General features: G+C 38.9%; 1 protein-coding gene across 10 annotated transcripts in view; it reads right to left on the bottom strand.

The window, feature by feature from the left end:
- Positions 1-481: 481 nt before the first annotated feature.
- sall1a (spalt-like transcription factor 1a) overlaps positions 482-18,976 on the bottom strand; it is a 203,370-nt gene continuing 184,875 nt past the window's right edge. For 8 of the 10 annotated variants that reach the window (XM_073859047.1, XM_055205700.2, XM_055205741.2 and 5 more), the window contains 2 exons: positions 2,578-5,987; positions 482-1,529 (listed from right to left, as the gene is read on the bottom strand). In XM_073859047.1, the coding sequence (XP_073715148.1) occupies positions 1,089-1,529; positions 2,578-5,987 (3,851 nt within the window). In that variant the 3' untranslated portion in view covers positions 482-1,088. Of the gene's footprint in view, positions 1,530-2,577; positions 5,988-12,114; positions 13,079-18,976 lie in introns of those variants that run through there. The other 2 variants (XM_055205751.2, XM_055205657.2) reach the window with 2 other exon arrangements.

Genomic DNA, 18,976 nt, shown 5'->3' with positions numbered 1-18,976 from the left:
AGAATTACAGTATAGCTGTTAGTAAGTATTAAACTGTAGAGAAACTGGGCCCTAAAAGATCTTCCAACTTTCCAGGAAAGTGCATGTAACAGTCCATATATATATATATAGATATTTATAAAAACACTATCATTATTTGTCCCCTGGCCGAGATGGGCTTTGTCTTCGAGTAAGACTATGTACAATTGTAAAGGAATTAGTTGCTCCACATCCGAAAAACCAGGTACATGTTGCGTCAACACAAGATGTGCAGTAGATTTCAAACGAAGACGCTAGTACTTAGCAGCAATTTAAAAGCCCAACAAAAATCACACAAGGCATTTAGATTTTTTTTCTTATTTCATAACCCAAACGTGAAGCTCTTTATGTTGTCATCTAACAACAATTTATGCTTTGTATCCTATAAGCACAAATCAAGAGCAAAACTGAACACAGTAAAAGTAAAATGAAACAACAGTCAAGATGAGAAACCACTACGGTCTAAAATAAACGGCTGAGGTGAAAATTTATTTTTTCTTTTTAACTTCTATGAGAAAAAAGGGCTAACCTGTATCCCTGGATTCGTGAAATGTCGATATTCCTCAGATAGAAGTTACTACACAGCTTGTAAACCATCTAGCACAGTTAAGTGTACAGTATTTACAGCCTTACGTTGCACTTTTTAAGCTCTAAATCATTACATGAACATCAAGTTTTGTTAACACATACTACAGATAGAAAATAATTTAATGCCATGGTGAAGTTCTCTACCAAGAAAAGCTCATTTTCAAAAGCACACTTTAAAACACAGATTGACTCTGCTGATAAAACAGAAATAACATAAAAACTAAGTAACTGTTAATATTTCCACTTGGTTTTTGAGCAAGGTTATAATCACTAATAAATAAGCTCCGTAAAACTATAACATATTGTACATTGTACAAAAAGTGAGTTCTTCTCAATCTTCTCTTCATAAAGTCTTAATGGCAAGCAAAAGCCGATTCAGTTTTTTTTCTTGCTTTCCTCTTTCATTTACGCATATATGGGGACATACGTGTCTGTCGACTGAAGAGCATGTGTTTGTTTAGGAGTTCAACAAAAACTGTTTTCTAGTTGGTCACAATTTCCTTGTCCTCCATGAAGCGATTGAAGCGGAAATGAGTCCCATTTTCGGTGTTGGCCATTCTCTCAAGTCCAGCCAGAGCAGGATTGAGCTCAGAGTTGTGAAGCTTTTCCATGCTGCCTGTCAGGCCTCCGATCGGTGAACTGCCTCCATTACCCACACTCCCTGACAGTGGAGGGGGCAGCCCCCCATTCTGGATAACCGAGATCTCGTTGGTCTTCATAGCCAGGCCATTCGAGAATGCAGCAGCATACTGATTCCAGAAGCTGGTTGGGTCTCCATTTCCAACTCTACCAGATAAGTCTTTTTGGAAAAGCTCGGGAAACTTCACAGGGTTGGTGCCTAGGAAAGCCATTGGACCATCTACTGAAAGCCTGCGACCACGCCGAGCAGGGGCGCTGTTCCACATGTGGGTACCCATATGCACCTAAAGGGAGAGAGTGAGAGATGGAAGAAAAACTTAAAATCCACAATGTTTAAATTTTGGAAGCATTAAAATGAATAGCATGTGAGATGATGCAATGGAAAAAGAGAAAGCAGTGAAATAATTAGTATCAAAATAGGCCCACTGAAAGCAGCATGTGTCTAATTATTAAAACAAGAGTAAAATGTTTTAACATTGACCAAGTGAGAATGGTGGTCTCCATATAAAACAAATGGTCTGTGGTGGACATGTATGTCCTGAGAAAATTGCAATGTCCAGTCTAATTGTGCTGGACTATATTGTATCTGACATTTGCCCCAAGTTCGTCCTTGACGCATGCATCCACGTTTGAAAGTGCTTTGTATAATTGTTGCAACCTTTTGTGTAGTAACGAACAAATCAAATGTAATTAATTAAATGGCTGAATATTTTCATGCTTTTCAACTTTTTAATATTTACACATCTCTGAAAGGATTTGGTGATTCACAAGCACAATCAAAATAGTAGTTTCAATAACATAACAAAATATCTAAAGCCTAGAAAAAGCAACTTGTTTAAACATATTAATGAATATTGATGTTTGATATACCACAAACTACACATATGAAAATGAATGTTTGCCTAAATTACTATATATATATGTACAGAGGACATTTTACTCTAGTTTGAGATTCATATTCCATTCGGAAAATTTACGCTGTTCTGTGTCGAGTGCTGTAATAACATATTATTATAAATCCAACAAGATAAAGTTTGTCCGACGGAATTTTTTTAAAAATTTGATGAAAAGAAACCCATGATTCTTATGAGATAAACTGGGGAAAAAAACTAATCAAACAACTGCAATGGGTGTTTAAAGTTGGTTACTGTGGTTAAAGCCTATTTACTTAAGCATTCCTGGCTGCGTTTCACTAATCTCAAGCTTTTAGCCCAATATTCATAATAATGGGATGACTCAACATTTCCACTTCCCGTTCATTATTTCTGTACACATTTTAACAGCTTTATATTAAAAAATGCAATATATACATCCAAATAAAGTATTAATTACCTTGAGATTTCCTTTGGTGGTAAATGCTCGTCCACAGATGGTACAAGCAAACGGCTTCTCCCCAGTATGGGTTCTTTCATGGATTTGTAGGGCACTGGACGAGGAAAATGTTTTTCCACAGGTGTTACAGTAGTGCTGCTTAGGCGTCCTCCGTGGTGGGGCAGCTGAGAGTACTGGAGAGGTGGAAGCAGATGAGGTTACCAGTGCTGAAGGCAAGTCTTTTACCTCAGGTTGAATATTATGTAGAAAGCCATTAACCTCAGTCTTCATCATGGAGGACAATGGTCCAACAGAAAGAAGAGATGGAGTTGGGCTCGATGCAAGGCTGTTGCTGGGCTCAAAGAGTTGGGAGGGCAAATCTCGCATCTGATGGGTCAGCATATGTTGCTTTAAGTTCCCCTTGGTGGAAAAGCCTCGGTTGCATACTGTGCAAATGAATGGTCTCTCTTTGGTATGGCTTCGGTAGTGGATATCCAAGGCACTCTGGCAGGCAAACGTCTTCCCACAGATGTCACATGCTGTATTCTTCATGATGCCTCGCTCACGGAAGGGGAAAAGCATACTAAGAGGATCTTTAGATGGGTTAATTGAAGTAAGATCCAGAGCTCCAGGACTGGCAGAATGAGACTGCATAAGACCTGCACTAATATGCTCCAATGTCAATGCCCTCTGCTGCCGATCCTCCGGACTTGGAGATTTTTGTTGTTGGAGAGTACCATTAGAGGGTGACAGTGCTTGCATGGAAGAGGTAGATTCAGAAACAGCTGGACTTCCGGCACTTTGGCTTTCAATATCGCCTCCAAGTGAAGAGGAGTCATTTGTGTATCTGTCTCCTTCCATGAATCCATTTTCCATCGATTTCTCTTGTTCACAGTGCACATCGTCTTCTCCTTGGTTGGCACTCTTTTCATGATTCTCCAAGCCTGATGATTCATGTGGAGAAGGGGATGAACACTGGCTGTCTTGAGATGCATCAGCTGACCTGGGTGTGTCTGGGATGCTGCTGTCTGGTCCATCCTCAATTCCTTCCATGTTTTCATCAGAAAAGTTGTCAAGATCATCAAAATTTCTCTCATCAAATGAGCCAGCATCAGAGCCCATGGATTCTGGGTAACTGTCTGGAAGAGGAATGTTGGGGATCTGGCCACCCATGTGCATTCGAATGTGTTGCTGCAGTACAACAGCATTTGTGAACTTTTTCTGGCAAATAGGGCAAGAGTGCTGGACCCTCAGTGGTGGCATAGCTCGATGGACACTGTAATGAGTCTTCAGGTTGCCCTTAGTGGTGAAGGCACGACCACACACTTTACATTTAAAAGGCCTCTCCCCAGTGTGTGTGCGGTAGTGCATCTTCAGTGCACTCTGGCAACTAAGAACACGGTGACAGATCACACACTCATTGGGGTCTGTCACCTTTCTGTCAATGTTCTCAACCAGTTGCTGAAGTTTCGATGTTTCAGAGCCCTGCAAAGGATCAAGTAGACCTCCAAAAGGAAACTTAGCTTTGAACTGCTCTGACATCAAGGGCATTAGAGGGTTAGTGGCCATTGGAGGGCTGTTGGAGGTGGTGTACTCAATAGTGCCCTCTCCTGCAGAGCTCACATGAGAGGTTACACAGGAGGACTGGTTGTTTTCTTCAGTTTTTTCATTTGAGGTAGGCAGGGTTGTGCTCTCACCTTCTTCCAACACATTATTTGTGATTTTTGTGAGGGTGTCAGCTGGACCTGAGTCACTTTTAGCAGAATGAGATGGGCTGCTTATAGCCAATGAGTTATTTTCTTCCTTTTTGATGAATGGAGGCAGACTGGGTATAGTTGGCGGAAGTAACATACCAACAGAAGAGGTCAGAGTAGAGAGTACAGGCTTGCTATCTAGCCAGCTAGTAACTGGCTTCTCAGGGGGCATAGACATTCCATAGGGAATGCCAGTACTGGTTGGAATATTGTCTAAATGCTCTGGAACAGGATATGGGTTCATCTGAATGTGTGGGTACTTCTCTTTATGTCGCTGAAAATGAACCTTCAAATTACCACGGGTTGAAAAGCGATTCCCACAAATGTTGCACTTGTATGGCCTCTCACCTGTATGAGAGCGTAGGTGAATCTGCAGAGCACTGTCACTACCAAACACCTTGCCACAAAACCTGCACTTATGTTTGAAAAATGCATCCTCAGAGCTACTTTTGGGTTCAAATGATGCAACATTGGGTGGCTTGCCTTTTCTTTGTTGAGCAAGTGCAGCCAGTGAGCTGAGATCCTCAGCTGTGGTACCAACACTGGGCAGTGCACTGGAAAACATTGAGTTGCCTGGTGGGGGCTGAGGTAGAAGGGTATTAGCCACAGGGTTCAAAAGGCTTCCTATCCCAAAGGCTGGTGTGGATGTTTTTGCAAGTGACGTGTTTCCTACTGGAGGATGCAAGCTTCCTGTATTGCCTGGCCTCTTGTCTGAGGACTGGACATTAACTGGAGCAGCTGCCCCCGGTGCTCCAAGGCTTTGAGCTGACTCTCCCACATTGGAATTGCTCTGAGGTAGCTGCGTGGCATTAGCCATTTGTTTCAAACTGCTAATGCTTGCAGACTGGCTAGCTATGCTCTGTGCTAACCCTGCAGCAGCTGCCAACTGTTGAGACAAATGAGAACTAAGAGTGGTTAGTGGGCTAGAACCTGAACCGGAAGTAACCGGGGAAGAACTAGGTGGTACTTGAAGCTCGGGTGACTGGGAAGCCAACAGAACAATCTGGTGACGGATCTGTTCAATGAGCTGAAGTTGATGAATTTGCTGTTGCTGCAGAGCCAAAAGCTGCTCCATGAGGGCTGGCACAGCCACCCTCTGACCTCCTGCTGATCTTGTCTCTTGAGAGAACTGAGCCACAGCCACTTTGGTGCTCTGTAGGTTTTCAATAATGACATTACTGTTGATCATCGAAAAATTGCCCAGCTCAGTCAAGTTGCCCAACTGAGGTAGTGAGGCAGAAATGGCAGAGTTTCCCAGATTGGACCCAGTGCTGCCCAGAGTTCCATGGCTGCTTCCAGCACCACTGAGTGGACTGCCACCCACTATACGTCCGCTGCTATCATTATGTGTAGCTGAGGCTTCTGACACGTCCGTGTCCATGGCCTCCTCTTTGTCAAGTATGTTCTGCTCCAAAAGGTCAGCCAACTCTGCTTGTTCTGTGTTATTAGAAGTGTCATTCACCTGCTCATCAGGATTATGAGGAGAGGAGCCTGGGGAAAAGGTTCCGGACGGAGACACTGGATTTTCATTCACAATTAGAACTAATTGATTCTTAGTACAATTCTTCTGGTGTTGTTCAAGATCCGATAGTTCAAAGAACTCTGCACAACATCTGCCACAGACATGAGCACCCGAGTCTTTGCTGGGGGAGTCATCCAAATTGGCCTCTGTGTCCCCTGCAGAGAAAAATAAGAGAGGTGGGGGGTGAACAGGGGGATTAGTGATTAGAGAGGTTTGTATCTGAAGAAGCAGCTTTATCTCTTCAAATTCTTTTGTTGTTAATCTTCCGTTAATCAGTTTAATGTTTATCCTCCTCAAACGTTCAAACAACAACCATAAAGAGAGAACAAATACCAAATAACACAGAGAAAAAAATCTCCACACTATGTAGAACTATGATGAAATAGGATAAGAAAAGAAACAAAATCAATAGCACTTTTACAATATTGCTTAAAAGTGATCTTTGAAGATGTGTATCAAAGTCCCATCAATTCAACCACATTAGGTAATCATTTTCTTCAGATAATCCATCAAAACATAAAAATACTATGAACTGAGAACAACAGGGCCTAATGAAATTTCATAGAGGGTCATTGATTTCCAATATTTCATACTCCTCAATGTCTACATGTCCACTAGGTACAAATCAACCACTTGAAGGACTTATTAGACTTTCAATTTGCTGTCAACTTTGCTCATTTTCAACCAACTGCAGGCATCTTGGACGGGTTATCCCTGTCACTAAACTAATTTGTATCCAGTCAGGCTGCAATCAGGACCTGACAGGAACAACTAAGCCTTTATAAAATTGTTTTCCCCCTGTTTGGAATTTGATAGAATACAATAGGACTGTTAGACACATTCATCAATCACTTATCAAGATAATGTAAAATAATGGTCAGATCAATATAAACATTTCTAACAAGTGAAATAAAACATTTTTTATTATTTTTGAGCTATCCAGTTGTGCTGGATGTTTAATGCATTTGTATAAATAATACATTCAGTTCAATGAAGAACATCAAGAAATTGCAAACAAGAAAAAAATACTATTTTTAAAACTTTGACAGAGTAATAAACTGAAATGTATTAACTATACAATGCATAAAAACCGCCATTTAAAATGTCATTACAAAACAGATTTTAAGACACTCTCTTCAATGTGCCAAATGCATTTGAAAAAATAAGCAAGACATTTGGTGCCCTCCCTCCCTTCTTCTACGGCTGTGGCCTGTCTCCAGTTTCCTCATTCTTTCTCAACTCCCCCCCATTCGTCCCTCAAAAATCATGCTGTTTAACATACAAGTTGATTTACAAATTGCAATTCTCTAAGAATCCCAATCATTGTGGGGCTTTGGTCTCAACATTTTCATCAGCGTGGAGATTCATTTGCAAATGAAACCCCTGCAAGAAGTGTGTCCCAGCCCTGTGGAGAGACAGGATGGCTCCCCATTGTTCCCCAGCATGGGAGTGTCAGAGCATGGGAGAGGGGCGAGGGCCCGGCCTGCTCATCACGGCTGGCTCTAAAGCAGATCCTGTTTAATTCAGGGATTATCTTCCCCCTGTGTCTCTCTGAGCTGGGACATCAGATAACGTTAAAGTTGCCATGACAGTAAAGCCGTGTCTCACACAACAAATGTTTTTCACAGACAGGAAAAGTCAACTTTTTGATGAAAAAGTTTTAATATTAAAGGTCTGTTGAAGTGAGGCTAACAAGCGTAAAAAAGTGATTGCCTTCCGACTAATCTTTTCACCCCCACACTAAATTCAATGATATGCTATGGAAAAGTTGAGGCTTAAATCACACCACATCACTTATTTCAACACTAAAACACAATTATATATATATATATATATATATATATATATATATATATATATATATTAAAAATAATATTTAAAAAAATATATAAAAAAAATACTATAAACAACCAATTGCTACGTTTGACTAATAATACCCGCTGACAGTCACTTGTGAATCGTGTAAATATAATTCTAGTTTGGCGCGTAATTCCATTAACTTCTATTAATTAGGTAGAACTTGTTGCAGACAAAGTTCTGTACTAAAAATCTTATCCTGTTGTGACCACTCGCAACTTTCACGGTCACAAAATCTACAATACTTACAGAAGAAAATTAATTATTTTTAACCAAGAACAACAACTGCATGAAAAATTACAGAAGAGCAAAAACAAAAATCTTTAGAAAAAACCCAAATAGCCAACATTCTGAAAAAAATATTTTACAATAATACAATAAATCCTTAGTTAACAATAAGCTTATATACAAAAGGCGCATTAGCACTATCACATTGTGGACCTTTCAAATGTAACAATAGACAATTATTCATTTTTTAATATTTCATAAAAATTAATTTTCATACGAAATTTAAGCTAACATTACAAGTACTAATGTCAATATTAATTGTAATGTGACTTAGTCATCATATTTTTAATGATGAAATACATTTTTATGTTATATCAATGCAAAGACATTGTAAAATAATAGAAAAAGGCATTCTTAAAAGCAATTTTAATTGAGCAAAAAACATTGTGCTTTCCCATGCATACAAACAAGTTTAAATCTAAAAAAACAATAAATCATATGCAAACAACCATATAAAAATAAATGCAACAAACTGGCATTTTAATGTTTTAAACTGAAGTTTTTAAAGCTTCTCTAACTTGATTTTTATAACTACATTTCACCATTTTCCACAAAAAGCTTTAATATTCTGGCACTTTATTAGACTTAACAGACAATGTGCAATGGCAGCTGAAAAAGCCAAATGTGTCTATAGTCACTCTACACACACACACACACACACACACACACACACATATACGAGAACAAGAATCAACACTAGTTTGTAAAGCTTTTGTGCAGTGTGCATGGCTGTGTGCTGAGCGGTAGATTAGCGCGCTATAACTAGTTTTAATGCGAACAGTTGACTACAGTGTGATGGCTATGGGTCATCATCAGCAAGCTAAAGAGTATGGTCAAAAATCTTGTCAAGACAAAGAAAGTAGAGTCACAGGATTGGTGATGGGGTGAGTATAAAAGAAAAGAGTGACTGAAAGAAAAGAGAAGATAAACAGAGTAATTTGTAATGTCTACGTTACTTTGCTCAGCTGCAGGCGCCGTGCTAGTTGTGACTTCGAAGAGTGAGTTACTGTTCACTCACAACCTCCTTGTGTCTCTCTGTCTTTCACCCGCCCTCAACTTTCCTGCTTTCCCTCCCTCACTTTCTCTCGCAAGTCATAGAAAACTTCCAACTGAACACTAGATGGTGTGCCTGGGAAAGTCTTTTCTGTGGGTCACCAACCCCTTACCCCCAATTCCAATGACATTCTCTCATAAGGACAAATGAGAAAAGGGAATAAAAAATAACGGACATTGAAGCCAATTCCCTAAACTTCCACTACATAAACATTGGCAAAAGGACAAGATACTAAATCCCTAGTGTTTGCAAAGCACAACACATTGTGTGCTTGTGTGTGTTTTGGAGGGGGACCCAATCTCTCCGGGTGGGAGTGTGGCAAATTTGCTGAGGTGAAAGGGGAAAGCAGACACATTGATGCTCAACCCCACCCCCCAAAGTAAAAAGTAAGATCCCTGGTGTGGCTGGATCTTGCACATTGCAGTGGAGGTCAGAGACATGGTACACAAGAACACACTGTGACCTGAAATCTCTTCACCTCCCCACAGAGGGAGCCTGGCAAAGGTTAAAAAAGCTCTACATCCCACCCTCAGTGACAGGCCAATAGGGACAGACTCGTTGCCTTAGTCTCTCATTAATACCGCTTCTAATACCTCACACTGGCTGCCTACCATGTGGAGAAAGAGGGGCTCTCTCCTTTAAAATTTTCTCAGGTGAGAAGGCAGCAAGGGAAGTTTATCCGTACTTTTTAGGGCCTGGCTCACACAAAGGATTAAGGAAAAACATACAATGTTTAAGACCAGGTGATGGCAGTCAATACGGAAATGGTGAACTACAGGTTAGGCATTTACCTCTTGCTGTGAAAGAGCAGTATTTAGGGAAGATATCTATTATTGCTTGGTCAGCTGACACCAGTTGCCATTCACTTCTTTATTCAATTTGAAAGGGAAAATCCAGAATGTGAAAACCCGTGTTCTTTTCTTTTCTGAGATTCTAGCAGTAATCACATAAACGTATGTATTTTCAAGTCGCTAAACAACTGCATATTATGCAAAAGCGAGTTCATTTCTTATTATTTTCTAAAAACCAGTGACCGCACTGTATACTTTAGGACATCTGCACAACACATTTTCTTCAATTCAAAAATGTTTAACATTAAGATTTTTTTGACCTAGAAAAATTATGCTTTAACGACAACACAAAAAAATATTTTACTCCTAAATATGCACTTTTGCACTAACGCATTGTTGATTTGATTAAAAACAAAAAGTTTGAGATCTAAAGCAGCGAATATCTAAAGAAGCTCATGAGCCGCAATGCAAAGCAGTTTTGGTTTGTTTTATTTAGAATACAATAAAAAAATAACTACAAAGCTTAGATGACCTTTATCATGCAAAGTTTTGTTATAGTCTATATCAGTATAAATCTATATATGTATCTTAACTAAATTCGTCTTACATTATGGGAACGACATGCTATATTTTATTTTATTTTTGTATTAACGGAGTATGTCAATTCTGTTAATTCATTGCGTGTTTTTCAACTAAATTCAACCTGGACTGAAATGGATTCGGATTAAAGTTTAATAAAAAGTTAAATGTAAAAAAGTGTTAGATCTGGTTTCGATATGAAATAAAATCCTTACCTCCTCAAAGGTCCCATTCTAATCAGCAACATGATAGCCTACTAAACGCAGAGTTAAGCAAGAGATAAGACCGTTTTCCAAAATGCCCTGCTTTAGCGCTTAAATAAGGCACGTCAATGATCAAAAGTATGCCATTTTAATTCTGTTATAGCTCGATGGGACATGAGGCGGCCTTCGATGTATGCAGTTTTAGAAGTAGATATATATGCTCAAAATTCGTGGTCTATGTTGCAAAACCGTCATTGCTTTCAGAAAAAGCTTTTTTCAACGCTCAAGACTACATAAAAATATAAAGATACGATTTTGGATTTCTGTATAAAAAGAAAATGGATCATCAGATTTTTAGTTTTTGCACAGTTCCAAAAAAAATAATAATAATAAATGTTTTAACATTATGCAATCTTGTGTAATCCGAATCACACTAAAGATATTTGGTTATTGCATTATTTAAAAGCTGGCAAAGTACTGCATAAAAGCTGTTTACCCATGTGTGGGACAATGTGTGTGTTTCCTAAACTGCATTTCATAGTGTCATGCTCACGAACTGATTATTAGAAGCCTGAGTTTTAAAAAGCATTTTAAAGAAGACGCATTTATATAGATCTTAATCAAAGTTTTGAATAGTGCTGTACCCTATCGCTAGATACAAAATTATTATTATAAGACTCTAAATCAGCAAAATCCCGGTTAGGTATGATTGTGATTTTGCAAAGCTATCCGACAATTATTAAATGCTGTGTCAATTTGATTTGCGTTCACCCACAACTAAACAGAAAGTTCACTAAAACACAGATGATGTTTTTTCACAAACTGAGCTTATGTTGACAAAGTTTTCGATGACGGCAGAGTTACCCAGTGTGCTGCTTTAAATTTGTTTTCGTGAAAAACGAATTTAACAAAAACTGAACTGAATTATTTTTTATTGTTTTTCAGGCAAAGAATAAGTCTGGGGGGATGCTAAAAGGAAGAGATGCAATATTATAACCTACAGACGATAGGAGGAGGGGGAAGCGAAAACCACTCGAATCCCCACTTGTGTGGGCAACATAAACCGGCCAAAACAACACTAATTCGAAGGCCTTTAACATTTACCAAATAAAACTGGTGAAAGTTTAAAACTTTAATTAGCCATTTCTTATAAAATAAAGAACAATCTTCAACTATTTTACGCTTACTTCCATTTAGAGTTTTAAAACCAACCTAAAATAAGCTACCTCAAACCGTTCATGAATCCTAAAAGCAGTCCCAGAACTAAGTTAAATATTGTTTTAATATTTTAGTGAGGCTATTGTTTTTTATTTTTTATAACACAAGTAGTCTAAAACTTTCAAAGTGGACTTGTATAATAGAGCACTTCGCCCAGCAGTCTATCGAAGATTATGATTGACAAATTCCTTGTTTGAAACAAAAAAACAATGTAGGAAGTGACTGTAAATACTAAAAGCTAACAATAATAAAATCCCACTTAGTCAAAAGTGCAAAAAGGGGTTGAACTCACCATTGTGCTCGGTTAGGACCAGCTGCGAGTCGGACTGGAAATGCTGCGGCTTCGCTTGTTTCCTCCGCGACATGCTGGCTCACGCATCAGCCACGAAAGAATAAAAAATACTATCAAATCTGCTCAAAATTACGGAAATCGAGCCCATCCACCGCGCATGTGTCCCGTTATGATTATCAATAATGCCCCACGATTAATCATGGAGGGGGGGTCCTCTGAAAGGCGATTGGCACCTCGCCAGCCCCCTATTCAAATGAAGTCTCTTTAATCAATTAGCCGCTGATTTGCTGGGGACTCTTGTCTCTCTCGCTGCTCCCACCCAATGAGTTGATCCGTGTGGAAGAAAGGCTGGATTTTCCAACTCCCTTTAGATACAGTTTAACCCTTCTTAGCAACCATCTGGTGGCAACGTTAGAGCTTAACTTGGCCACTACAGGAATGTCAATTTCTCGTTCAAGACACCAACTGTATCTTTTGATCTTTCAGGCTATCAAACTGGAACTCAGAAGTTGCAATTCACCAAAACTGTCCGGATGGTCAAACTCTCTCCGATATCTCTTCCAGCAGACTTCTCCGCGGCTCGACTTCTCCGCGCGTATCGCGTATCCTTGCTTGTGAGTGGCATTAACGTTGCTGTAATTCAGTCCTTGTATGACTACAAGCACACCATTTCTAACCTAGTTGTTCTCTCCTCAAGGCAACGGTGGAAAAAGTAGGTCGGTTGAATGAGTTTCGTGCGTAATGGCAACTGTCGGCGTCTCGAAAGTCCAAAGAATGTATCAAATGTCCCAAATCAGATTCATCTGATTATTGCCGAACGGGATCAGTAACACGTTTTCATCACACGCCACATTCAGCGAACAAACAAACTTTAAGGGCCCATGCACAACGGTGAGAAATCGCGAGCCCCGCCCCTCTGTCATTCTATTGGTCACTGGTCTGTTCTATCACAGCGCGCGCTCTCGGTCCCTCTCAGTCTCACACCCACCTCTCTTTCCCACTCTCACTCTCTCGCTGCGCGCCCGAAAGACTGAGACAGTCCTTGTGCTTTACAGCGAACCTCTTCAGATGAGAGACTATTTCATATAGCCTTTAAGAAAATAATTTCGCAAAGCATATTTACGTTTAGTTTATTAACGACTGTCCATGAGAAAAGAGTTCACATAACTAACTTTAAAAATTCCTACAAAATTAAACATCATTGGAAACCTTCATAAAAACTGCTCACCAGATTTTAAATATTTTTGTAACTTGAATAAAGCAGGCTAAGATAGCTAAACTGACGCTGATTTCAATGTAAAAATAAATGCAAGTTAAAGTTTTAATTAAATATGTTATAGATTTAAAACAAAAGTTACTGTGAAAATATTTTTAGTTGGTTATTTTCCGATTTATATATTTAAATTGTAAGAGTACATATGTAAAACATACGTGGATATTATGAATAATGCGTAGTTTAATGCATTTTGATAATTAAAAACATATTAATCTGTATCAAATATTAATCTATATTTTATACTGCTATGTAATATTCTGTCTAAAATTATCCATTAAACGAAAAGTACATAATAATAACAATATAATAATAATAATTATTATTATTATTGTAGTAATAATAATAATAACAACTCGAGTTAGTGGATATATAAAGACTTTTTTGAAGAAGAGATGTTTCCCCCGGATCGCACGGCAGCGACCTGCAAAGCTGAAGATTTATGCCCTGGAAAAGACAAACGAAGCTATCAGTCTAGCTGATTTTGAGAAATGAAGATAATAACGTTACTATGGCTGATGTCTGGGATGCCATTATTTCTCACTGAATATTTAACGAACTGCTGCCGGCGAGATGGATCAGGTCCTATAGCGTCAGCTATCTATACTTAAGGCGACTGTTATTTACTTATTAATGAAAGAAGAGAGGAGAAGAGGGAGAGAGGTAAACGGACGACATGTACTTTTGGTTAGAAAAAAAAATGATTTACGGAGAGAAATCAATATTCTACTTACATTTAAAGGACATCTGACTATTGCGCTATTTTCAAGTTTTGATTAGGGCTATTTTATATTTCTTCTATAGAGTTACCACGGGCCTAAAACCTGTTTCCACCTGTTTGCATTACATTGACAAAAACTTATTTCGTTATGCTTTTCATAACGAAATAAACAAAACTAACAATTTCTTAACAATTTCTTTCTTTCTTTCTTTCTTTCTTTCTTTCTTTCTTTCTTTCTTTCTTTCCTTCCTGTTTTCTTTCTTTCTCTGTATCTCTCTCTCTTAGCAAGTCCACCACATATAACAGGATATATTATGTTAAAAAAGTCAGCATCTCCACTTGAACATCATATCGTAACATATGGGGGGAATACGAACTGTGGAAAGAGGGGGCAATATTGTGATGCCCCGGCGAGAGGATCGATGCTGGGTTAATTGATGTGAGTGTTGGTGCGGGGCTGTAAACACGCTGATTTGCAGCTCAGCTGAGCGCGAGACGCTATAAATGAGATTCCCCGCGCGCGCACGCACAATCACCGCGTGAATGACACTAACGGCGAGAAATTTCGGCTGTGACTGGAGAGAAGTCAGGGGTGCACCACAAGAACGGGGGTAAGGGTTAAGTGAAAGCGCTCAAACACTCCCTCTCTTCCACTATTATGCGCTGACTAATTGGGAAGAGTGATAAATGCTTGGAAATATTCTTTAAGGTGACAGATCGTGCACACAAACACAACTTTAGATATTGACGTGAGGACATGAATGACGCATATCAGAAATATGAAAATATGAATAATAATAATAATTATTATTATTAAAGATAACGTCTACACTAGATTAGGAAAAGAACAAGAAGGCTCTTTCCAGAGCGCAGATGCTCGAGCTCACTCTGGGTGTCACGCGCAAATCGATACGCAGCATATAGAAGCGGGAGCGCGTGGGGTCATCATTCACCATTATCACTGACAACCGATAATTGATCATTCTACAGAAACAGAGGGCGTTTGACCGCATAATTGAATAGCATAATCAGTATGGATGATTTTTTGTCTCAACAAGAGACCCTGGGTTTGTGTTTGTGAACGCCACAGACCGTTTTATGTCTTTCATCTCTTTAAAAGAGCTCCTTTTGTAGCAGAGTTCAACACGTAGCTTTCAGTGAAGAGGCTGAACCGCTACATGCTCTGCGTGGGAAATTACAAACAGTTGGATCACACTCTAATAAATGCGATCAAGTCGAAACAGTGCCGAGCGTGAAAAAGAACCGTATACAAATTTAAATCTCTAATTTTATGTCACAGGAAACAGGTACAATAAACTTTATCTGCATCTTCAGCTGAGGTAAAGGTGAAAGATTCTTCTCTTCATTGCTTGCTCTTGCGGAAATCAGTGCTGCTCTTCTATCAGGCTGATTTACACTCTGCCTGAGGTTGACGCAGGACTGTTTTAAGCCCCGTTTATCCTCAGTCATTTGTGCTCGCGTTTGGCTGAATACAAAGTTAAACGGAGTGTTCATAGTTTTAACGCCGGGGCAAAATAAAATAAAAAAAATAATAATATTGAGGATCAAACTTTATTTACTTTATTTAATTATCCTATTACTTATTCTTGTTCTGCTATATTTTGTGCGCTATTTAGAAAGTGGACACAGTTGTGTAATATATCTTGTGTTGTAAATTGTGCTCTTGTCTCCATGGCAGGCGTGATGATAATGTCAAGCGGGAGACAGTCGTCTCCTGATGACATCTACCATCTGTTATCAACAGATGACGCGGATTATTGCAGCCACTGAGGCATTTTTCTAATGTGTTAAGTTCCAGGCCTAAGGGTGTGAATGTTTTATATTACAAATAAATAACATAGTTTATTCATCTCAGTTTCCTATATCGAATGTTAACAAACTTATGAAATCAAGATTGAAGTAAACTCACAATTTAAAATAATAAAATTTAACAGTACAGTGAGCTGCTTCTATTGATTTCGGCTATGCCTTTAAAATAATTATTTTACATGTTAAACATGATTTGTATAACTTAACTAAAAATAAATAAGAACAAACTAAAATTTAAGACAAACAAGAAGAAACAAATCAAAATAAGGTAGCATTTTTTTTTAAGTTCATTTGCTCCTTTTAAATGGACATCATGCAGACTTTTAACATTCTAAAATGATTGAAAATTGAAATGGGAAAAAGATGCACAAAGCTTTTTGCATGGGTATAAAAATGAAAAAACTGATTGCACTAAACACAATACCTGGCCTGGCACTATAGGAGACCACATTAATTAAGAGATCAGAGTGAAACCATTGTCCTCTAGTGAACCCACCCTTCCACTACCACACGCATAAGCTGAAAGCCAACATTTTACCCAACATAGGCTTTACCTCTGTAACTGTTGCAGTCTGGTTACTGTCAAGAGAAAAGAAACGGGTAGTTAAGCAGTATACTAACAAAAAGAATAAAAAAAGATTACACAGAATTCAGTGACTTCCTGAGTTACAAAGAAGAATTCATCCACTACCAGTGTTTTCACCACTGTAAATGCCCAAAATACCTACTAGAAAACACCACAGCACAAATGAAAGGACAGAGATGAAGCTGTTGCACATGCTCAGATGTCCTGAAGTTTAATTACACATGTTTTCTGTAAGTATCTAAGTGTTTGGGATAGAAGTGTTTTTTAGTGTCGAGTTACCAGCAAGCATAAGAGGATGGCCATGAAGAGGAGGTCTGTGTGTCTGTGTGTGTGTGTGTGTGTGTGTGTGTGTGTGTGTGTGTGTGTGTGTGAGAGAGAGAGAGAGAGAGAGAGAGAGAGAGAGAGAGAGAGAGAGAGAAAGAGAGAGAGAGAGAGAGAGAGAGAGAGAGAGAGAGAGAGAGAGAGAGAGAGAGAGAGAGAAACGGTTAATTTAGTGATTCACGAATTATCATGCCACATTTTGTTTTAACTTCTACCCGTTGCTTTTGATGATGTCAACACTATACAGTTCACATCCTCATGTAATAATGATTCATTCATTCAATTAAATTAAAGTCTTAAACAAAAGATAATACTTATTTTCAGAGGTGGGTGAAAGGCTGTAACTCAACACAGTGAGTAAAAGCAACATTGACTCTTTGTAAGCGAAAAACAAGGCAAAACATGTAAATACACTTCTTGTGTCTAGTAAACAACTCACCAAAACTCAAACACATCTGGAAGGTAAATTGGGTGTATAAAAGAAAGGAGATGTTTGACACGGGAGGACAACACTTAGACACACAGAAAACTTCATGTGAAGCATAGACTGTCCGGCGAGAGATGACGTAGCATACCCAGGAGTTGAGTTGAGACCCCTCCCCTAATGATCACCTACACACACACACACACACACACACACACACACACACACACATACACACACACACACACACACACACACACACACACACACACACACACACACACACGAAAAAGACACATCCACGAAAGCAGGGTTAGCCAGTTTACAGGAGATAAAATATTCTGATTACAGGGCTAATCATATGCCAGTATTATCAGAAGTCACATGATTAGATCAGTAAGACGGGTAAGGGTTAAAACATGGGTAAAATACTCAATTTAGTTTGAAAAGATAAAGTAAAACCCGTGGTAACAGACTTAAAGGTTAAAAATAGGTTTTAGACTGCTTTGCAAAGCCAAATGAAAAAACCATCTATTTCCTTTGCTTTTCAGTCTTCAACATTATGATATGATTTTATTATTGTCAAGTGGTTAGGAAATTTCCAGCACATTTCTGGAATAATTGTCTTACTTAGGAAGAGGTACAGCACATGTCGCGTACCAGCAATTTTAAATGTGAGAAATGTAAAAATGAATGTTTCAAGATGTCTTTCATTCACATCTTTCAAAGGAAAAACTACATTAAATTCAAGCTTTTCATTTTTAATTGTTCTTTAAAATAAGCAATAACACACATTAGACGGAACTGGGGTTTCGGTGGTTAGAAACTGCCACTGAAAGAGGATAAGCAATATGTGAGTCGGTCTTTGAAAAGTAGACTAAGCAGTCTCATTCACAAAGACCACACTGTAAAACACACTCACCCATACAGAATGAAATAAAAGGAAAAAGCAAGTATGACATGTCTTTAAAATAAAGTTCTGCTGTCTTTCTCTCTCTTTATTAAATGGCCATTGCGTTTCTATTTATAGCGTGATGTCACAAAACAAGTGTGGTACTGACCTACTGAACAGCCACAGTGCACACACAAAACACACCCACACCAATGAGTGACCACACACAAACATGTCCAGGTTCCTGTGAAGGAAAGTTTGCTGTTGTTTTTATTACTTCCTTTTCCATTGGCTGGCTCCCTCCCACATGTCCCACTATCGCTTCCTTTCGTCCTTTGTGCAGGTTTCAGGGAGCAGTGGAAGTGCTTCGGCCTCTTACCCTCTCTGCCCCAGTTTTGCCTCTTTTCTTTATCAGTTTTCTCCCTCTATCGCACCCACATTCTAAGATTTCATGCTCTTATTTCTCTCCGTTTCTTTTTCCTTGCCTTTCTCTTTCTCTCTGTCATTAATATTCACAGTAAGAGCCCAGGCACTTACAAAGTCTCCTCTAGAGTCACAGCCAACTGTGGCCCTGCAAGAACAAACGTACACAGCTGACAAACATCCACAGGAGGTACCACTAGATCAGTCTCCTTCAGTGTTAAATCAACAGAGCAATCAAGACCGTTATGATGGCTATGGCTTTTTTTAGGCACTGCAATGTTGAAATGTTAACCAGCATACAAGCAGCACATCCAGTCATTTGTAAACAGTTTTGCAATATTTCAAAATGGTCAAACAGATTACACATGTAAAACATGGAAATCTCTGTTAAG

Source organism: Misgurnus anguillicaudatus, chromosome 21 (assembly GCF_027580225.2).
Source record: "Misgurnus anguillicaudatus chromosome 21, ASM2758022v2, whole genome shotgun sequence".
NCBI classification, from domain to species: Eukaryota; Metazoa; Chordata; class Actinopteri; order Cypriniformes; family Cobitidae; genus Misgurnus; species Misgurnus anguillicaudatus.
This window is presented reverse-complemented; position numbering and strand designations above follow the sequence as displayed.